Raw genomic sequence first — 20,845 nt, 5'->3', positions numbered from 1 at the left:
TCCCTTTTCTGAAACCCCTGACCTTTTTACCATCTCCATAGTTTAGACTTTTTCAGAAAGTCAACCATACTAGAATTATAAGTGTACAGCCTTTGCAGATTGGTTTCATTCAATTGGTAATATGCATTTAAGTTTCCTCCTTGTCTTCATGGCTTGATCATTTCTTTGTAGAACTGAATAATATTCCATTGTCTGGATGTATGGTTGTACAAGTTTTTTTATCCATTCACCTAGTGATGGATGAGACTGTGTATTTTTATCCTGCCACTCTGGGACTGTGGTTTCAAAAAACCATAAAACATCTTAAGTAGGTTTTAGTACTTCTGAAGGCTACTATGATTTGTCTTCCTCCCATAGACGTCTGTGGGGAAAAAATGAACCTTAAAAAAACCTAAAAAATGAACCTAAAAAAACCCATATTCATAACCTAAACACACTTAATTTTGTATCTTCCACAACCTGGCAACTGCAATGACCTTTGTTAGTCTGTCTACTAAAGACTCAGGAGCCAGGGTCCTAGCACCACCCAGCAGACCCCAAAATCAGATCTATAGGGAAATCCAGCAAGTGTTGTTGCCAGTGCTTCTGAGGCATACCAAAATTTCTGAACTACTGATATGGGAACAACTTCTGTGATTGCCTACTGGGTTAAAACCTACTTTGTTTTAAATAATAAATAATGTTTTATGTCATTAAATTTAAAAGTGTTATTTAAACTGGGATATTCTTATCAGGTTTATTGAGGTATAATTTACAGAAAGAAAATCAAACCATTTTAATTGCGCAGTTCAATGAATCCTGGCAAACACATCCAGTCATCTAAACACTGCACAATCAAAACATAGAACATTCCATCGACTCCAAAGGTTCCCTTGTGCCACTCTGCTGTCAATCTCTTCCCACCACTCAAGCCCCAGGCAATCATGATTTGTTCTCCATCACTAGAATTCCACAAAAATGCAATCACATAGTCTTTTGTGTCTGGCTTCTTTTATTTAGCCTATTACTTTAGAGATTCATTCATATTGCATGTATCAACTGTGAGAACCTTTTTAACCCCAGTGGTATTCTGCCAGAAAGGTAGAAACCTATTTAGTTAAATCTACTACAGTAAAATACTCAAAGATGAGAAAGAATTCCATACCTCTCAAATGATACCATTCACAAACGGATGATTTCTATTTTAGAATAGCAAAGAGATTTCAAGCTCCATGAAGTGAGATTAATGATCCTTCTAGATATACTGACAAATGATATATACAATAGATTTCATTTTTTAAAAAGCTTGCTAGCTAAAGACTATTAAAAGAGATTTGAGGAGTAATGTCAGCAAAAATGACTGAGAAAAGACCTCTGAAAATTCCCTCCTCCATAAAAGGAAGAAAATAACAGAGAAGTTGTCAGAATGGACATGCTCAGAACTCTGGAAATTAACAAAAAGGTGTGCAGTAACATCAGGAGTCAGTTAAACCTCAGTTACAGCAGTGAGCTTTGTGGTGTTTTGACTTTCCTTAGTCCCATCTTCCATTCCCCAACTCCAGAGTCACCTTGAAACATTACAATTCACATTCCTGATATAATCTGGAAGCCACCTGAAGGAAGAGAACAAAGATACAGCTCTTACAGAGCCTCATTTCCTAATAATTGTCATGATGTGGCGGTTCTAGTGATTCCCTGGAAGAACACACTGATAAGGCTATTTCTATTTGACCTGAGTAGAAATCTACCCAGTGTAAAAAGCCTTTTCTCTAGAAAATAATTGTCAAATATATTTACAGGCAAGTATTTTCAATTTTCAGCTGCCTGAGAAGTGGATCATGATTGTAGCAAAGAATAGACTAGTCAAAAACAACTTTTTTAAACACTGGGGAATAAGACATCCAAAGGGTATATGAAATACTTCAATGTTTCTTGGAATACAGACTGTCACATGAATGCATAGATTTATATATTTGCCCAGGAAAAACCTGAGAAGGCTCTAAAGTCTCACTTCTGACTTTGAGGTTCAATGAAAGCAGGAAGTGAAGACTAAAGTAGAATTGTCAACTGCCTGGAAGAATATTGAAAGTATGTCCCAGCAGACACACAGAGCCTCTCAGCAAAGGCTGGGAGATGTATTGGCTCCAAGTTTTAAGAAAATCATCTAATCACTGGCTGACTACTAAAATAACTAGAAAATTCATAGCCACACATGACAACATAGACTTTACAGAAATAGTTAAAAAAATCATTAAACAAATAAGGAACAACAATTACAACAAGCATCAACAACAACAAACTATGGACAGGAGAGGAGTTTCACTGTTAGATGTATCACAGTATATTACTGAAAAAGTCCAGTTTTCAACAATAATAAAAAAAATTAAGACATGTAAAGAATCAAGCAAGTATGGCCCATATGCAGAGATAAAAAGCAATCAATATAAATGCTGTCTGAGGAAGTCCAGATGGTGGATTTAGGACACAACAACTTTAAATCAGTTATTTAAAATATATTCAAAGAACTAAAGAAAATCTTCTCTAAGGAACTAAAGGAAAATATGAGAACGATTACCTCACCAAATAGAGACTATCGATAATGAGAGAGAAATTAAAAGAAAGAACCAACTAGAAATTATGAAGTTGAAAATATAATGCAGTCCTTCTTTCCTTCATTCTTACCGCTCTCCTTAGCCTAACTCTAAACCTAACCCTAAACCTAATGCTAGCCCCTCCCACCCCCCATTATATGTCCTCATCCGCTTATCAGCAAGATCATTCGTCCTTTAGTTTTTTGAGATTGGCTTATCTCACTTAGCATGATATTCTCCAATTTCGACCATTTACCTACAAATGCCATAATTTTATCATTCTTCATTGCGGAGTAATATTCCATTGTATAAATATGCCACAGTTTCTTTATCCATTCATCAACTGAAGGGCATCTAGGTTGGTTCCACAATCTGGCTATGGTGAATTGAGCAGCAATGAACATTGATGTGGCTGTATCTCTGTAGTATGCTGATTTTAAGTCCTTTGGGTATAGGCCAAGGTGGGAGGGGTGGGGGGGAGGGGAAAAATAAAATAAACATCATTACCCTATGTAAACGTAAAAAAAAATAAAAAAAAGAAAAAAAAAAAAGAAAAATCAATCTATACCAAACATGTACAGTTTTTTCTGTTATTGTTTTTCCTTATAGGATAACAACAATTTAAATTTAAATTGTAAATTTATTGTACTATAAATTATTACTTATAACTTACATTTATAAGTAATCTAGAGAAGATTTAAAATATACAGGAGGATATGTAGGTTACATGAAATTTCAGGTTGATAAACTGGGATAGATTCAAACTAAAAAGCTTTCTCTCAGCAAAGGAAACTATCAGTAATGTGAAGAGAGAGCCTACAGAGTGGAAGAATATCTTTGCCACTCATACTTCAGATAGAGCGCTAATTTCCAGAATATATAAAGAACTCAAAAAACTCTACACCAAGAATGCAAATAATCCAATTGACAAATGAGCTAAGGAAATGAACAGACACTTCACAGAAGAAGATCTACAAGCAATCAACAAACATATGGAAAAATGTTCAACATCTCTAGTAATAAGAGAAATGCAAATCAAAACTACCCTAAGATTCTATCTCACCCCAATTAGAATGGCGATTATCAAGAATACAAGCAACAACAGGTGTTGGCGAGGATGTGGGGAGAAAGGTACACTCATACATTGCTGGTGGGGTTGCAAATTAGTGCAGCCACTCTGGAAAGCAGTATGGAGAGTCCTCAGAAAGCTTGGAATGGAACCACCATTTGACCCAGCTATCCCACTCCTTGGCCTATACCCAAAGGACTTAAAATCAGCATACTACAGAGATACAGCCACATCAATGTTCATTGCTGCTCAATTCACCATAGCCAGATTGTGGAACCAACCTAGATGTCCTTCAATTGATGAATGGATGAAGAAACTGTGGCATATATATACAATGGAATATTACTCTGCCATAAAGAATGATAAAATTATGGCATTTGCAGGCAAATGGATGAAATTGGAGAATATCATGCTAAGTGAGATAAGCCAATCTCAAAAAACTAAAGGACGAATGATCTCGCTGATAAGCGGATGAGTACATATAATGGGGGGTGGGAGGGGTTAGTGTTAGGGTTAGGGTTAGGTTTAGGGTTAGTGTTAAGGAGGGTGGTAAGAACGGAGGAAGGAAGGACTGTATAGAGGGAAAAGAGGGGATGGGAGGGGTGGGGGGGAAGGGAAAAAAAATAACAGAATGAATCAAACAACATTACCCTATGTAAATTTATGATTACACAAATGGTATGCCTCGGCTCCATCTACAGAGAAACGACATGTATCCCATTTGTTTACAATAAAAAAAGAAGAAATTTCAAAAAAAAAAAAAAAAAGAAAATATAATGCAAATGGTATGCTGTTACTCCATGTACAAACAGAAACAACATGTATCCCATTTGTTTACAATAAAAATAAATTAAAAAAGAAAATACATAGTAAGTTAAATGAAAAATTCTCTAGGGAGACCAGGCAGAAGATTTGAATAGGCAGAAGAAAGAATCATTGGTGAACTTGAAGATGTGTCAATTGAAGTTATCTAGTGTGGGCCTCAAAGATATAAAGAATGGAGAAAACTGAACAAATTCTAAAAGATATGTGAAACACCATAAAATGCACCAAAATATACATAATGGAGTACTAAAAGGAGAGGAGAGAGAAAAAGGAAAGTATCTAAAGAATATTTGAAGAAGTTAGGGCCAAAACTTCTCAAATTTGATTAAAGACATGAATCAAAACATCTGAACTCAACGAACCTTAATTAACTCAATAGATGAGATTTTAAAAGATCCATTCCTAGACACATCTTAGTCAAACTGTCAAAATCCAAAGACAGAGTCTTGAAAACAAGAGATAACTGACTTATCACATGTAAGGGATCACAATAAGATTCACATCTAGTTTCTCATAAGAAACTATGCAAGACAGAAGGCAGAGCAATGACATATTCAAAATTCTTTTAAAAATCTGTCCATCAAGACTTCTATATCCAAAAAAAAATATTAACCTTTTAAAACGAAGAAAAAATTAAGACATTCTCAGATAAAAACTGAGAGAATTTGTTAGGAGACCTGTCCTACAAAAAAAATAATAATAACAAAGGAAAAGTATGGACTAGTACAGAAGAAATACCTCTTTTTCTCTAATCTGATTAAAAAGACAACTGTATCAAGCAATAATTATAAATATTTCTATTGATGGGCATCTAACATGTAATTTGTATTCTGAATCAGTTTAACCAATACTCCCACACTGAGAAAAAGGAAGTATTTGTCAAAGTTTTTAACAACCCAAGGAACAAGTGCACCCCTGCAAAGGTAACAAGTTCTTTATATTTCTTGCATTCTGAAATGATCCAAAGTGTTGATATCTGAGCTCCAAAGTCAGAAATGCCTATACAATGGTTTTAAAATAATATTTCTTAAAGTACTGCAGGTGTTCTGATTTGCTGTCAGGATACAGAAATGTTGACCTAAAAATTAAGAGCACAGACTCTGAAACACACTCCTTGGTTTTAAACCTGAAGGAGGTGATGTTCATAGTCCCCTCCTTAAACGCTGTCTGAGGCCTGACCCAGAGAAAGCAGTGTTGGTATCTATGAAAGCAAGAGGTTCTTGTTGTCTGGCAGGATTCCTGGGAGATGAAGTAGCCTTAGGAAGGAACTATTGAGCTTAGCTTATTTTCTACCAGGTGTATCTGCCTTTCTTTTCTCAAGTTCACTGTCCATTGTGAAGGTTCAGAGTTAAGACCTCAAGCTGCATTTGTCCTGGTTATCTGCTCCTGCTGATAATTATAACAACAATGATGGTCAATTGCTAACACGTAATGATCATTTGATGTATTCCAGGCATTCTTTTATGACACAGATACAGCAAGGTCTTGCCACGACCAAGGATAGACTGATATTGAATAAAACAGATGTCAAGAATAAGAACTCAGGGGCTGGGGATGCGACTCAGTGGTAGCGCACTTGCCTAGCATGTGTGAGGTCCTGGGTTTGATTCTCAGCAACATATAAAAATAAATAAATAAAAGAAAGGTATTGTGTCCATCTACAACTAAAAAAAATTTTAACAGAATAAGAACCTAGATAGGTGTGGTGACACACACCTGTAATACCAGCTACTTGGGAGGCTGAGGCAGGAGGATCACAGGAAGATCACAGGAGGCCAGACTTAGCAACTCAATGAGACCCCATCTCAAAAAATTAAAAGGGCTGAGTATGTAACTCAGTGGTAGAGCCTCCCTGGATTCAATCCCCAGTACTGGAATAAAAACTTAGTAAGGACCTAGATGAGCAAAGAGACCAAATAACCTGAGGGTGTAGGTGAGAATACAAGATAAACAAAATTCTAATTAATATCCCTGAGAGAGATTAAACTCATAAAATGAGTGTTTCATACAATGTGAATACATTATTATGAAAAAGAAGCAATTAGAGAACAACAGAGAGTTCTGAGAAAATAACATGGCTGTCTGTCAAAATAAGAAATTCAACAGGATTAAATAGTTGAATGAATATGGCTGAAGCCCAAATCAGTTATCTAGAAAATAAAACAAAAGAAATATCACAGAAACTAAAGGAAAATACTAGAAAACGTTGTGTCCTTATAGGGTCAATTTAGCAGTTAGAAAATGTATCTACTAGTGGTTTAAGAAGAAAGCAGAATGAAAAGGAATTAAGACATAAAGAAAAAACTTTCCCCAGCAAATTATTTTTCTCTAAGTATCTGAAAGATAATCAGAACAATTACAACTCACTATGGTGCATGATAACAAGAGATGAGATGAATACACAACCTCTTCCCAGAAATAATAGCAGAGAATATACTCCCATCTCTCAATATTCTAGGAATTATTTATTTAGGAATTAACCTATAAAATCAATGCAATCATAGTCACAATCAAATCCTAATCATTAATCAACTTCATAAATTTATTCTAAAATTTACTGAAGAGAAAAAGTACTCAAGGTAGCCAAGAAAATCATAAAAAATAAATAAAATAATGACATTAAAAAGCTGAACTAATTAAAACAGAGTAATGCTGGCTTCAAATTGGGCTGGCAGATTCATTAAATAAGATATCAATAAATAGACCCATGTCTAGTAGAGGAGAACATTTCAAATGTGATAAGAAATACCAAACATTCAAAAACTGGCATCTGAGAAATGCCTATCCTTTTGGAACAAATAAAGTTAGGAGTCTTAATGTTATATGTAAAAATAAATTTTGGATCAAAGTAAATACAAAAAGAACTAAACATGAAAGGAGAAACCGTAAATGATTTTTAAATACACAGGAGAATAACTTTAGAATCACAGGGCAAGAGATATTTTAAAGTAAGAAAGAAACCCTAAGGCCCATGAGGAAAAAATAAAACAGATTTTCCAAGAAGAAAAACCAGTATTCCTGTATTAAGAAAAAAAAGATACCTCATTAAAAATTAAAAGACAACAGATTGGAATAAAATATTAGTCATTTAGAAAAGTATTACTATATTAAGAAATCCCACAAATCAATGAAGCAGTCTTCAGACAAACATGAACATGCATTTCACTTAAGAAATCCAAATAGATAATGAAATCTTACTATTCATTTATCACCTCTATTCTTTGTTCCATTTCTCCTTTACTTCTGCTTTCTTTTAATTAGATACTTTCTATGACTGCATTTTATTTCCCTTATTGATTTCTTAATCAACCCTCTGTTTTGTTTTACTTTGTTTCAGTGGTTACGTCAGGGTTTATAGTACACATCTTTAACTACCTTCAAGTCATCTTAAACCTCATGCATAGTTTAATAATCTTACAAGGAGTACTTCTATTCCCCTAATTTTGTATTGTGTTTTTCATACAATTTACTTTTACAAAAGTTATAAACCCCACAATACACTGATGTGTTTTTCTTCCTTTTTCTTGCTCTTTGTATGCATTTAGCTTTTTGGATCTATGAAGTTATAATCTATTCAATTTTGGAGAAAAAAGATCTACAATTTCTTCAAACTTTTTTGTGTTTACTCCACTCCTTTATTCTACACATATTAGACTTGATCAAATTATTCCATACAGTTCAATGGTGCTATTTTTTTCTTTTTTACATTATTTTTTCTCTGTGTGCTTCATTTTGGATAATTCTATTCAATGTCATTTCAAGGTCATTGATCTTTATTTGTCATTTAATCTGCCATTAGTCTCATCTAGTGAATTTCTCCTTTCTTACACTGTAGTTTTCATCATTAGAACTTCAAGTGGGTTTTGTATACCTCTATGGGTCCACTTAACATTTGGAACATCTGGATTACAATTATAATTACTGTTTTATTGTCCTTGTCTGATAATTTTAATGTGTGTTAGCTTTGTATCAGTTTTAATGTATTTATTTTCTTCCAATTTTGGGTCATATTTTTCTACTTCTTTGCATGCCTAGTAATCATCGATTGGATGCCAGACATTGTGCAGTATATTTTTTGTATTTCTATAAATATTCTTTGATTGTATTTGAACATTATTAAATTTCATGGAAGTCAATTGATTCTTTTGAACTTGCTATATTATTTGTTAGACAGGACTAGAGCAGCATTTAGTCGAGAGTTAATTATTCCCTAGAACTGAGACAAAGTTCTTCTAAATACCATTCTCCATCCAATGCCCTTCAGGTAGTTTGAGGTTTTCCCATTTGGATGGTGGAAAAACCTTGTTTTGTGCTGAAAACTGTTTCCTCTAGTTCTCTCCAATGGTTCTTTCCTGGTTTCACTTTCCTCACATGCAAATGCTGATCAGTATCAGCTAAATATTCACAGGAATCCTTTACAGATCTCTAGAATCCTCTAACTGAGCAAGTGTTCCTTTCTAGACTTGGTCTTGCACACTTTAGCCATTTCAAGCTCCTTGATTCTGTCTGGTTTCCTAAACTTAGTGGGCAGCCAGGCCCTGCCTGGGTCCCTCCTGACTGTGCTACAACTGGAAACTTCTCAGAGCAGTAGGTGGGAGTAATCCAACTCATTATTAATGATCAAGATGGGAGGAATAAATGGATGGATCAGACCAGGTTTATTGATATGGGCCCACAGTTAAGTCTGGTTGATTGAAATATAATCCTACAGGTGGCCTATACCAAGTGAAGTTGAAATGCCAGACTTTTCTTGGTATCTCATATAGGAAGGACTCCAAAGGCTTAAAGAGATTACAATATTAGAATGGACTTATCATGGAAGACTTCATCCATCCTGGAGGGACTTGGAGAACACTCTTTTCATCACAACTATGAGAATAAATCTGTGAAAGGGAACCCCTGCAACCAGGAAGACTCCTCTCTATAGATCAGAATTTACATAAGAATGTCTGTGCTACTGTCAAATTAGGAACCAAAATCCACTGAGGATGATGGGATCCCTGGGCAGCAGGAGTCATGTATTAGCACTTAATCATCAAAGGTCAAGTGATGGATCAGCAAAGCTAAAGCAGCGATCAAAACAGACTGCCTCAGAGGTGTTTTTGGTGTTGGCTCCAAGAGACCCTGTGTCCAGTTCACCTCTGATGGATACACTTTCCTATTTGAGTTGATACAATTTTGTAATAAAAGTAAACAAAAAGCCAGATTCCAGATTTCTCAAACACTATAACATAAAACGTAAACAATACTAAATACATCGCTAAAACTATATAGTACTCATATTCCTGTAGACCCATGCTTTTAAAAATAAAAAAAATGTTTTCAATCCCATTGTTATTATTTTCTCAATAGTATTGGTCATTACAAATAATCTAGTGTCCTACTCATTACTAGTTTGTTCAGGTTTTTTTTTTTAATTATATTAACTGTGATTTTTTTTTACTCTCTATTATTGGTACACCAACTATCATAAGGTGTTTTTCACTGAATCTTTCAAGAAATAATCTTTCCATTATTGGTACACCAGCTATCATAAGATGTTTTTCACTGAATCTTTTCACAGAGCTCTAGATGCTATGATTCCTAACCTGGCATCTAGCACAGTGTAGAACCCTCAAAGTTTAATGCAGGGAAGACCATTTCCTCAATCATAGGAGACACTTAGCACATGTAAAAGGAAAACCACATTAATGTGAAAATACATATTCTTTATTGACATAACTATCTCTAGCTTTCAGCATGTGGAAAGGCTTTTATAGAATGCTATGGTAAAAATAAATATATGTCAGACATTACTACCCAATGTACATATATCACTATATTACTGATGAGATTCTACATTGTGTACAACCAGAAGAATGAGAAAATTATACTCCATTAAGTATGATGTATTAAAGTGCATGCTATTGCCTTATATAACTCACTAAAACAAATTTAAAAATTACTAAATAAATAAATATATGTCACAGCATTTTTCCTCCTTCTTATCCCTTTCAAATCATGTTCACCAGTCTAGAAAGGTCAGACACTCTCCCCAAGTGCTGGTCAGGCTGCGCTGCTCCTCTCTTCCTCTCTCCTCACAGGGCCTTCTTCCTTCAGCACATCACTTACTCTGGGATGGAAGTTTGCTTCATCCTACTCTATCCAAAGGCTCAGAGTGATGCAAAGGAGGAGATACAGCAGATCTCATGACAAGCTTGTGTTGATGAGCCTGTAGAGGAAAGCAGCTGCCATGGGAACCAAGGAAGCACCAATCCCTGCTGTCAGAAGAGCCCATTCATTCCTGCACTCACCCAGCCAACCTCTGCAGGTGTCTGGCATGGCTGTGCAGACTCTGGACTAAGAGGCCCAAGGTGCTTCTTCTAATCATCCAGAGGGACACTCTGCCATCAGAGGGCAATTCACTGCACCAGTCACTGTGGGGGTTGGGAGAAGGAGTCCAGTATGTCCCCCTGGGAATGAACTAGAATGCTCACAGTGGTATCTTCAGTTTATACTTCCAAGAAGATGGGGAGATATCATTAAGGTACAGAATAATCACAGGAGCTAGAGAAAAAAGAATTATTAGAATTGAGACTTCAAGTCATTCTAGCTGTAGGACCTGGGCAAGGTAATTACCTATTTAATTATTCCTTTTCTTATACCACAAGGCCTCATACATTGTCCCCAAATCCTCAGTTCTAGTTCCCAGACCCTAGGGAATGACTGAAGAACTTAAAGAAGGGGATTGCCATAGTACAACTGACCCTTTACATAGTGCTGTGGTTTGAATATGGTTTACGTATGTTCCCTAAAGTTTGTGTGTTGGACACTTGGTTCTCAGTGTGGAGATGTGGGAGGTGATGGAACCTTTAAGAGATGGGGCCTAGTGGGAGGTAATTTGGTCATTGGGGGCAGGCCCTCAGAAGGAATTAGTCTCATGAAGTGAATTAGTTTCCATGAGAATGGGTTGTCATAAAAATAGCAAGACTGGGCCCTCCCTGGTCTCCAACTTCCTGTCTCACAATCTTATCTCTTCTGCATGTACCCTTGCCAGGATGCCATCTCCCATAAGGCCCACCAAGGATGAATAGATAAGACCACCAATCTTGTACCTGGAGTCTCTAAAATTGTGAGCATATTAGCTTTTCATTGTTGTGAGAAAAATATCTGACAAGAACAATTTAGAGGAGGAAAACATTATTTGACTCAGTTTCAGAGGGACAGTCCATGGTCAGCTGACTCCATTGCTGTGGGCGAGAGGTACGGTGGAATAGCATAACAGAGGAGCACTTCTTCATTCATGGCAGTTGGGAAGTAGAGAGAGAAAGGGGAAGGGATTGCAGGCAAGATGAACTCTTCTGGGGCATGCCCCCAGTGAGCTACTTCCTTCAGCCATATGCTACCCAGCCAGTCCATTCAAACTAGGATAGGCTGATTAGATTACAGCTCTCATAATCTAGTCATTTCACCTCCTGCACTAACCCAAGAGCTTTTGGGGGCATACCTCACATCCAAACCATTAATAGTGAGCTAAATAAGTCTCTCTTCTTTATAGAGTATCCAGGCTCAGACATTTCTTTATAGAAACAGAAAAGAACCTAAGATAGATGCCAATCACTCTCAGCCTGAGTGTACCTTTAAGAAGAACCAAACTCTTGGCACAAAGATCTTCAAAAGGCTACTGCAGCCTGTAAGAGAAGGTGAGTCTGCCTTAGAACATGTTACTCAAGGAATAAAGATGGCCAATTGTATACATTTAAAGGTAGCAATAAATGGGAGAGCTTGTAAAAGAACATGGAAGGGAGGAACAAAAATGGCATGATAATGACTCTCCAGCTTCTAGGGTAGTTGGGCAGCAATGACACCAACTGAGACAGAAAATACTAATGAACAAGATGATGCGTTCTCCAGGAATACAAATCAAGTGATACATAATTAAAGACAAGCTGTGGAGAAGAAAAGGGATGTCTATATGGACTTTGGTAGGTTGGAACAAAAAGGTGGATTTTAGAGTCAGAGAGCTCTGAGTTCAAGTCCTGTTTCATTGCATCAAGGCGTGGAGGTCTCTCCCTCTCTTCTCAAAACAGGAAAACCTATTCTTACCAGGACTGCTAGGAAGATAAGGGCACACAGGTCACCCTCAATGAACGACTAGTATCATTATTTATAGTTGTTTTCCTGTTGCTATTCTGGATAGAACCCTGTTGTGATGGTTGCTTTCATGTCAACTTGGCGAGGCTATGATCCCCAGTTAGCTGGTCAAAAACCAGTTTAGCTATTGTTATGAAGGTATTTTTTTTTAAAACACAAGATTACATTTAAGGCAACAGACTTTAAACAAAGCAGTTTATCCTCCTTAACATACATGAACTTTATCCAATCAGTTGAAGGCTTTATGAGAAAAAGACTGACCTGTTCCAAAGAAGGGGAATCCTACCTCCAACTGAAACCTCAATGCTTCCTGGGGCTCCAGACTGCCCTGCAGATTTGGACTTGCTAACCTCTATAATCTCATAAGCCAATTCTTAAAACATATCTTAATAGATAGACAGGCAGGCAGTAAATAGGTACATCCTATTGGTTATGCTTTCTGGAGAATTCTGACTAATGCATCTGTGTACAGTTGGCCCTCTCTATCTATGGGTTCTACATCCACAGATTAGACTAACTGTGGATCAAAAAAATTTTAATATCCTCTAGAATTTGTATTATATTAGAAATTATAAGTCATCTAGAGATGATTTAGAGCATACTGTTTGCTTCTATGCAAACAGTATGCCATTTTATATAAGGAACTTGAGCTTCTTTGGATTGTGGTGTCCATGGTAATCCTGGAACTAATTCCCTTCAGATGCCAAGGGCTAACTATACTGTGAATTTACTTCCTATCTATTGTGAATGCTTTTACTCCTCTTAAAATAAAATTAAGGCCAAAGCTATCTCAATGGTTGTAGTGCAGAGAATGGGTTTTTGCTAATGAATCAAAAGATTGCACTTTCCTGATTAACAGAGGCAGAAGATTATTCTTGTAATAGAAACAACAAACTACCCACCAAAATTCATACCTTCTCCTTTACAGTATAGGGCTGCCTCTGGAAAGTACCTGTCCAGAGAGGCATGACTTTCCCAGTCTCTTTTGTAACTGGACAGGGCCTCAGGACAAGTTCTCCCTATGGTATGACATTCGATCAATGAGCACCACTTTGAGGTCAAGGAAATTAAGCAGTAGGAGTTCCATCTCCATTCTCATGGCCTCTCACGGCATTGCACAGTACTCCATGAGCCTAGAGGAGAAGTCCTCCACCCCAGACGAAGAAACCAGAGTCTCTGCAGCTGTCTATGGAGGAAGCAGCTTCTTATCACAGTGCCCACCCTGGACAGCAGCAGAAGCTAACTTGTATTGTGTTGAGCCACTGAAAGTGTGTTATAGTTGCTAGTTTTTCCCCTTACCCCCTAAGTAGGGCAAAAAAGTCAAGTTAAATGAATGCCTTTTTCTCATGGAGAAAAATAAATCAATGAGAGGTTAATGTAAGGATTTTCCAGGGAGAAACTGGTCCTGCACTGATCACCAGGACTGAGGAACAAGTACTTGGAACCCTCTGCTCAAGCAGAGCTAGCTGTTACTATGTCCCCCCTCCTAGAATGAAGCCCCAAAACCCTACCCTACTCCTCTGGTTTCCCAGGACACACTTGAGTCATGTCCATAAGGAGTCCTAATTCCCCTTCAGTTATAAACTACATGACCTATATGGTTAAATTCCCAGCCCTGTGAGCATCCTGGGGCCAGGGTTGGGGGCAGCTGGGTGTTGAATGCCATTCTACTCTTATTTTTCTGTCCACACACCCATCTCCTTAGGAAGATATTTTTTCTTTGTAATATGACTGCCTTTGGAGGACTTAATCTCTCTGCACCATGGGGGTGTGTAGAAAGGAATGGGGCAAGCTATCTCTTTGTCACTGAAAGCAGCACAGAAGTCACCACACAGCACAAAGATGTCATCCACGGTCATCAGCATGTTCAGTGCCATACTATTCTGCATTAAGAGTGGTCTCTTTTGTTTCTTAATAACTATTTTATTTATTTTATTTTTTATATGGTGCTGGGGATTGAACCCAGTGCCTCCCATGTGCCAGGCAAGTGCTCTACCACTGAGCCACAACTCTAGCCCAAGAGTGGGCTTCTTGACCCACAAGCTGAGACTTCTTTAAAATAATCCAGCCAGGAGGGGTCAGCAGTAAGGGCAGGGGAATGAGAGAATGCAGGTGAATAAAACAGGACAGATGTTCATATTTACTGAAGCTAGATGAAAGGTATACAGGGGTTCATTATACCAGGCTATCTATTTTGTGCATGTTTGGAAACTTCCATATAAAAAACATTTTTTTTTCTAGTACTGGGAATGGAAACCCATGCTAGGCAAGCACTCTACCACTGAGCTACATCCCCAGTCCTTATTTTAAATTTTACTTTGAGACAGAGTCTTTCTAAATTACCCAGGTTGGCCTTGAACTTGGGACCCTCCTGCCACCATCTCTTCCATAGTTGGAATTACAAGCGTGCACCATCTTGCCTGGATACAATGCAATTTTTTAAAGGAAATTTCTCATATGAGCTGAGCTACAGTGGAAGAGGAAGTTCAACTGAATTCAACACCATCCATCTCTTCCCTGATACCTTTTCAGGATGTCATGATTACTCAGATGGAGGAGGAGGTGTCTTCCACAAATAAATTTATTTTATTTTTTCCAATGTCCATTAATATTTAGTACGTCATTATCTCTAAATCCAATCACTTAAAAAATAGGTTCTAAATAATTTATTAATACAAAAGAAGAAAGCTGTCATGCTGTCTTTTTCATTACCCATCAAAATCAGAAAATCTCTGCCTCTAGTTCTGACATGGACACGTCAATATATTAATGCGTACACTGAGAAGACCAGCCATACGATCGATAGACACAAATATGCTTGGGGTACTTTTCAGAGGGAAAAAAAAACATCCTCCTCCCTCCATCTCCCATGTGGCCCACTCCTCAGCACCATGCCCCAGCAATTCTTCTATTCAAATAAGTATCATTATTTTACTCTCAGAATTTTATATCTCCAAAGCACACTAAAAAGCTTAACATTTATTGAACTCTGAAAAAGCATGTGCTGTTTGTGTGATCCTATGTAAGCATATGTATATGCATGAGCAGGTCTTTGGGTTTAGAGAAAATGCTTGCGTCCACACTTTCAAAATGTCTTTGTTCAAGGTATGTCCTTAAGGAAGGGCACCAAAAGAAAACAAACAGAGAAAGGATGTGATACAAGCATCTTAGGAAAATCCCCAAGGAAAACTCAGAAGTGCAATGTGTAAAATGCACAGTGGTTCTCCCTGACCAGCCTACTACATGCAGTGGTTACTTTATTTATAAACACCTGCATCTCACTTTATACCAAGACACTGGAATCCTCTTTGCCTTTGCCTGTGCCTTGCTCACCCCTCTGCAGGGAGAGCCCTGTCCAAGACCACCTGGAGATCCAGGTGCCACTTACCACAAGGGAGAGAGGCCTCTTCCAGGAGACAACGCCAATGAGTCCCGACAGCAGCACCTGAAAGGAGAGATGGTGCATCCATGTTAGACACTTCAAAAACAATCAAACCAGCCCCAATGATCCACCAGGCAGAGGGTGTGTGGAATCTTGTGCAACACAGGAACAGGGTTACAATGATCTGTGTTTTCCCTCCAGATGTTCATGGCCTGCAGTCACACTGAAAGGCACATCTGGACTGCAGGTCACTAAGATGCCATAGAGTAGGCTACAGCATGCAGTACACTAGGTGACCCAAGAGTGATGGGCTTCCTGAAAGATCTTCTACCAGGCTGCTGAGTCCACCCTGGTCCTCTAAAGTTATTTATGTGACCTTTAAATAACAGAGAGAAGTGGAAACATTATTGGGGTAAAGGCCATACTAACCCTACTCACCTGTCATTCTGCTGCATGCCATGGCTGCCCTGGTCCCTAACTCTGAGCAACTACTTCCTTCCCAGGCCAAGGCCTGACCCCATCCTTGTCCCAGGTCCCAGTGAGCACTCTTCCCTCTTGTCCTTATCACATGGATATGATAACCACAACCCAGCCCTTGGTCCAGGTCCAGGCCTACCTTTCTCCCAAGTCCACTCTCCCTGAGGCAGACACTGACTCTGATCCCCAAATTCCTGGTGTCCTTGTGTCCAGGAATACCTAGTGGACCATTGAGAGACAGTCACTTGCCACACATTAACATCCAGTTTCAATCCTCACAACTTAGCAGAAACTCTTCTTCCCAAAGTCACCTGAGAGGTCACTGGATGAATCAGATAAAGTGCAGTTCCACCTTGGCCATTGCAGAGCTAACAGTGTCTTCCAGTGTGGGGCCCCTTCTCCTCCAAGCTCCTGTAGTTCCTGCTCACCTGATGTTCTTCCCACTTCTTTGGCTGCTCATCTCCTTGGCTTTCCTCCATGGTCCTCTGCCCTCTCACAGATTCCAAAGAGCTTCCTCCTGTGAGTCCTTTGTTTCTTCTCCCCAATGCTGGGGAGCTGGGTACACCTAGCTACTGTGTAAGTCTCCAGAAATGCCATCTGCTGCTTGTCCTGCAGCTCAGATCTATGCCCTGATCACTGTGTACATCACACTGTCCATGGCCTCTGATTTTGGTGCCTGTTGCTCTCAGTTTTAACACGTTCAAAAATGCATCTACATTCCCCACCTCCCAGACCCAGTGGTACTTTTATAGTCTCAACATTCCACAATAGCACTCCTCCTTACTGGGCACTCAAATCCATATCCTGAGACTCTTCCCTCTCCCACACCACCAATCCCATATTCAACCAGATCCAGGGAGTGGCAGGAGGCTGTGGCTCATTCTTCAATATGGCAATGTTAGGAGGTCTCACTATAAGTAAAGTATATAGTTATGAAGTCTCTGGGAAGATGAATTGCTCACACTTGCCACACAGGGCAGGGGCCAGGTGGTCTGGCACTGCATTTCCCCTTGGACTCCATAAGGACAAATCAGACTTCTAAGGAGCATGTATTTTACTCACAGATCCACAAAGTGCCCTTGATCACAGACTACAGGTCACCCCTGACTGATTTTACAGTGGATTATACCAGGCCTTAAACCCAATAGGCTCTACTCAGTGCACACAAATCCTCCAAACACAGTTATTAACAACAATTCTCCATTTTGCAAGTCTCTTTCTAGGATTCAGCCTCCCTTCCTTATAGTACAACACTAGAGAAACCCTTCTCTGAAGTCCCCCCTTGTGTCTCTGCAGATGAGTGTCACTAATTCTTCTTCCAAATGCCTCAAATACCTCTCTTGACTTCTGAATCCAATTCTTGAACATTCACAACAGCCTCTCTGAGGCCAGCTTCATCACCCTCAGAAGACCACTTCATAGTCTCCAAGTCACTTTATAATCACACTACAAGTTATTACTTAAACAGATGTCTTCCTAAAACTCTCACCATCGTCTAAGGTAAAACTTTTCAGAAAGGTTTATTTGGAGCTGGGGATGTAGCTCAGTAGTAGATGACTTTCCTACCATGTGCAAGGTCCTGGGTTTGAACCTCTGAACTGAAAAAAAAAAAAAAGCAGGGAACAGAAAGGTTTATTTTGGGCTCCTGGTTTTGGAGGTTCCAGTCAGTGGCTGGTTGACCCCATTGCTCTGGGGTAGCATATCATGGTGAATTTGTGTGGTGGAGCAGAGTCACTCACCTCGTGGCCAAGAAGCAACACAGGGAAGAAGGGGTTAAGATCCCACAATCACCTTCAAGGGCATGCCCCCCAATGCCCTAACTTCCTCCCACTAGGTCCCACCTCTCAAAGGCTCCACCTCCTACTGATAGTGCCAACCCAGGGACCAATCCTTCAGTACATGGATTTGTGGAGACTATTTAAGTTTGAAAACCATAGCAGACACTGATATTCCCAGAGTCAGACACCGGTTTATTGTTCTCCAACAGCCACTTTCTATCAATACTTTCCCAGAGAGAATAGACATCCTTGCCCCTTCAATACAAAAACATTGGTATCAAATCTAAGTAAAGACAACTACATCAAAGGCTTGTAGGAAGCTTTTCAAAGTCCAGGTGCTAGAATGCTTCCTCTTTCAGGACACCTGCTCTGGCCTACTTGAGACTCAGGAGAGTGGAGCATATCCCTCAGAGCCATGCTAGAAAAGAAATTCAGAGCCACTACTCTGAAACTGTTTAGTTTTAGTTTGAACTAGCTTTGCTCAGTGCCCATTACAAGGGAGAATTATGTTGCACATTCTGATATGAAGGTTTATTTTGTAACACTCCAGTGAAGAAAAGGGTCAGGAATTTAATTAGCCATGAAATTACCATAGTGAAACCTTTGTACCACTTAATTTACCAGTTTCATTATTCAAAGTCTACAAAAAATTTGGGACTTTACAAAAATATGGGGAACCTGAAGAGTTGGAGAAGGGTATCATATAAATAAATAGCTGGGAAAGACAAGCCAAAGAGAGTGGTCAAGCATGATGTTGCTCACAGAGAAGCAGCTTACTTTTCAAGCACTTCATGTTTTATTAGAACACCATGTCACTCTTTTCTCCCCTTCCCCATCCAGTAGAGGAAGAGATAAAATTAGAATTGAGAAAGAACTTCCTGCTGTTGAGGGCGATGAAAAGGGATACTAGACTACCAGGAAGCAATGACATCATAGAGCCAACAACTGTTTCCATTTGATAAGTACTGCTGCCTACACACAGAGAGCTGGAATAAATTAGCTCTTCTGTCTTGTCCTCTAACACTAAAAAGTTCTTTCACTGCCTAATATCAAGAATTTTCTTCAGATCATCAGATCTAGTTCAAAGGCAAATGGTAAGGCAAAATTTTAGAGAGGGAAGCAAGTCCTAGAATGCAGAGGGAAATGTCAATTAAATTACTTTCCCAAAGCATCCGGCAGGTGTGTCTAATGTTACTGTGCTACCAATTTACCACAAGAATCCAGTGTTCACTACATCTCTGAGGAAAGAATCATTGTTGAAAAAATAGAGCGAATAATAGTCTGAGCTGCTCAGGTTGAAAGAAGTCCAGTGCAGTCCATCCCCAAGACTCTTTGCATTGCTGCTCTATGGGTGTGTGTAATTTTTCCTTCAGCCTCATTGAGTGGCTGATCCCTCTCTTTGCTCTACTTACATGTTTTGTTTATTTGTGCCTTTCTTTGTCTGGGTTTCACTGGAGCCACATGATAAGGCTCACTCAGGTGGGCAGTCCTTCAGCTTCTGTAACCTCTAGGGAACAGATTCTTCACCACACCTACTCTATCTATGGCTCTGCCTCTGGCCTTTGGAACAATACCCTCCTCACAATGCCCTCCCACCAACCTTTCACTTTCAGGGTGTGGTCTGGATGCTCTCCATACCCTTTCCTCCTGTGGGGCTGCATCAATACCTCAAACTCATAACATCCCTGAGGAAAGTCACCTTTCTTAACCTACTTCCCCCATTATAGAAAAAGACCTGTCTAGAGATTTTCTTCTCCACTTAAGAAGTAGTAGACATATAAATGAATAACAAAGATAGATAGTTCCATGAAAGAAAAAAAAATTAATGTTAAAATATTTAATTATATTCTAGTAACTCAAGAATCAAAAGAAAGTCAAAGATGATAAATACCACAGTGTGCTGTACTGCATGCATCTTGCTTTGAAACAATAAATGCATTTGAAGTTACTCATTAGAGCTGTCCTGCCCTGTGAGATGTCACCTTCTCACAGCACTATTTATTCTGAATTAGAGTAATTAATAGACTTAACACTGGATTTTGTCATTGTATGATTTAACAAAATAGGATATTACCACTATAACACAATTGACAATATTTTGATTTTTAAAATTTCAAAATAATTGGATTGCCTTTGTAATCCTATGCATTTTTATTTCATGATTTAAAAGACCTTATTCTGACAAAGAGCCCACAGGCTTCACTATATTGCTTTTCTAAAAGATATGAAGCTCTGATTTGGAAGTTTTGTCACTGCAGCTCTTTTGATGATAAACTCTCATTTTTGTTAATCTGTGAAGGTCTTAATTTACCCTATGGATTGAAAAACAATTTGACTGTGAACGCAATTCTTTAGTTGACAATTTGAAAATACTATTCCACTGTCTGCAGGCTTCCATTGTTGCAACTGAGAAGTCTATTACCTTTTAACTATTACTCTTAAAAAAAAACATTTTTAGTTGCAGATGGACATAATACATTTATTTGGTTTATTTAGCTTTATGTGGTGCTGGGGATCAAACCTGGTGCCTCACACATGCTAGGCAAAAACTCTACCACTGAGCCACAACCCCAGTCCCTAACTATTATTCTTTGAAGAGAGACATTGATCT

At 38.6% G+C, this 20,845-nt stretch overlaps 1 protein-coding gene across 3 annotated transcripts in view; it reads right to left on the bottom strand.

Moving 5' to 3' along the window:
• The window catches only part of Entrep2 (endosomal transmembrane epsin interactor 2), a 450,763-nt gene that overhangs the window by 219,321 nt on the left and 210,597 nt on the right, over positions 1-20,845 (bottom strand). For all 3 annotated transcript variants that reach the window (XM_047540850.1, XM_047540852.1, XM_047540851.1), the window contains exon 2: positions 15,986-16,042. In XM_047540850.1, coding sequence (XP_047396806.1) covers positions 15,986-16,042 — 57 coding nt within the window. The remainder of the gene's footprint in view (positions 1-15,985; positions 16,043-20,845) is intronic.

Source organism: Sciurus carolinensis, chromosome 2 (genome assembly GCF_902686445.1).
Source record: "Sciurus carolinensis chromosome 2, mSciCar1.2, whole genome shotgun sequence".
Lineage (NCBI taxonomy): Eukaryota > Metazoa > Chordata > Mammalia > Rodentia > Sciuridae > Sciurus > Sciurus carolinensis.
Note: the sequence above shows the minus strand (reverse complement) of the source record. Positions and strands in the feature narration are given on the sequence as shown.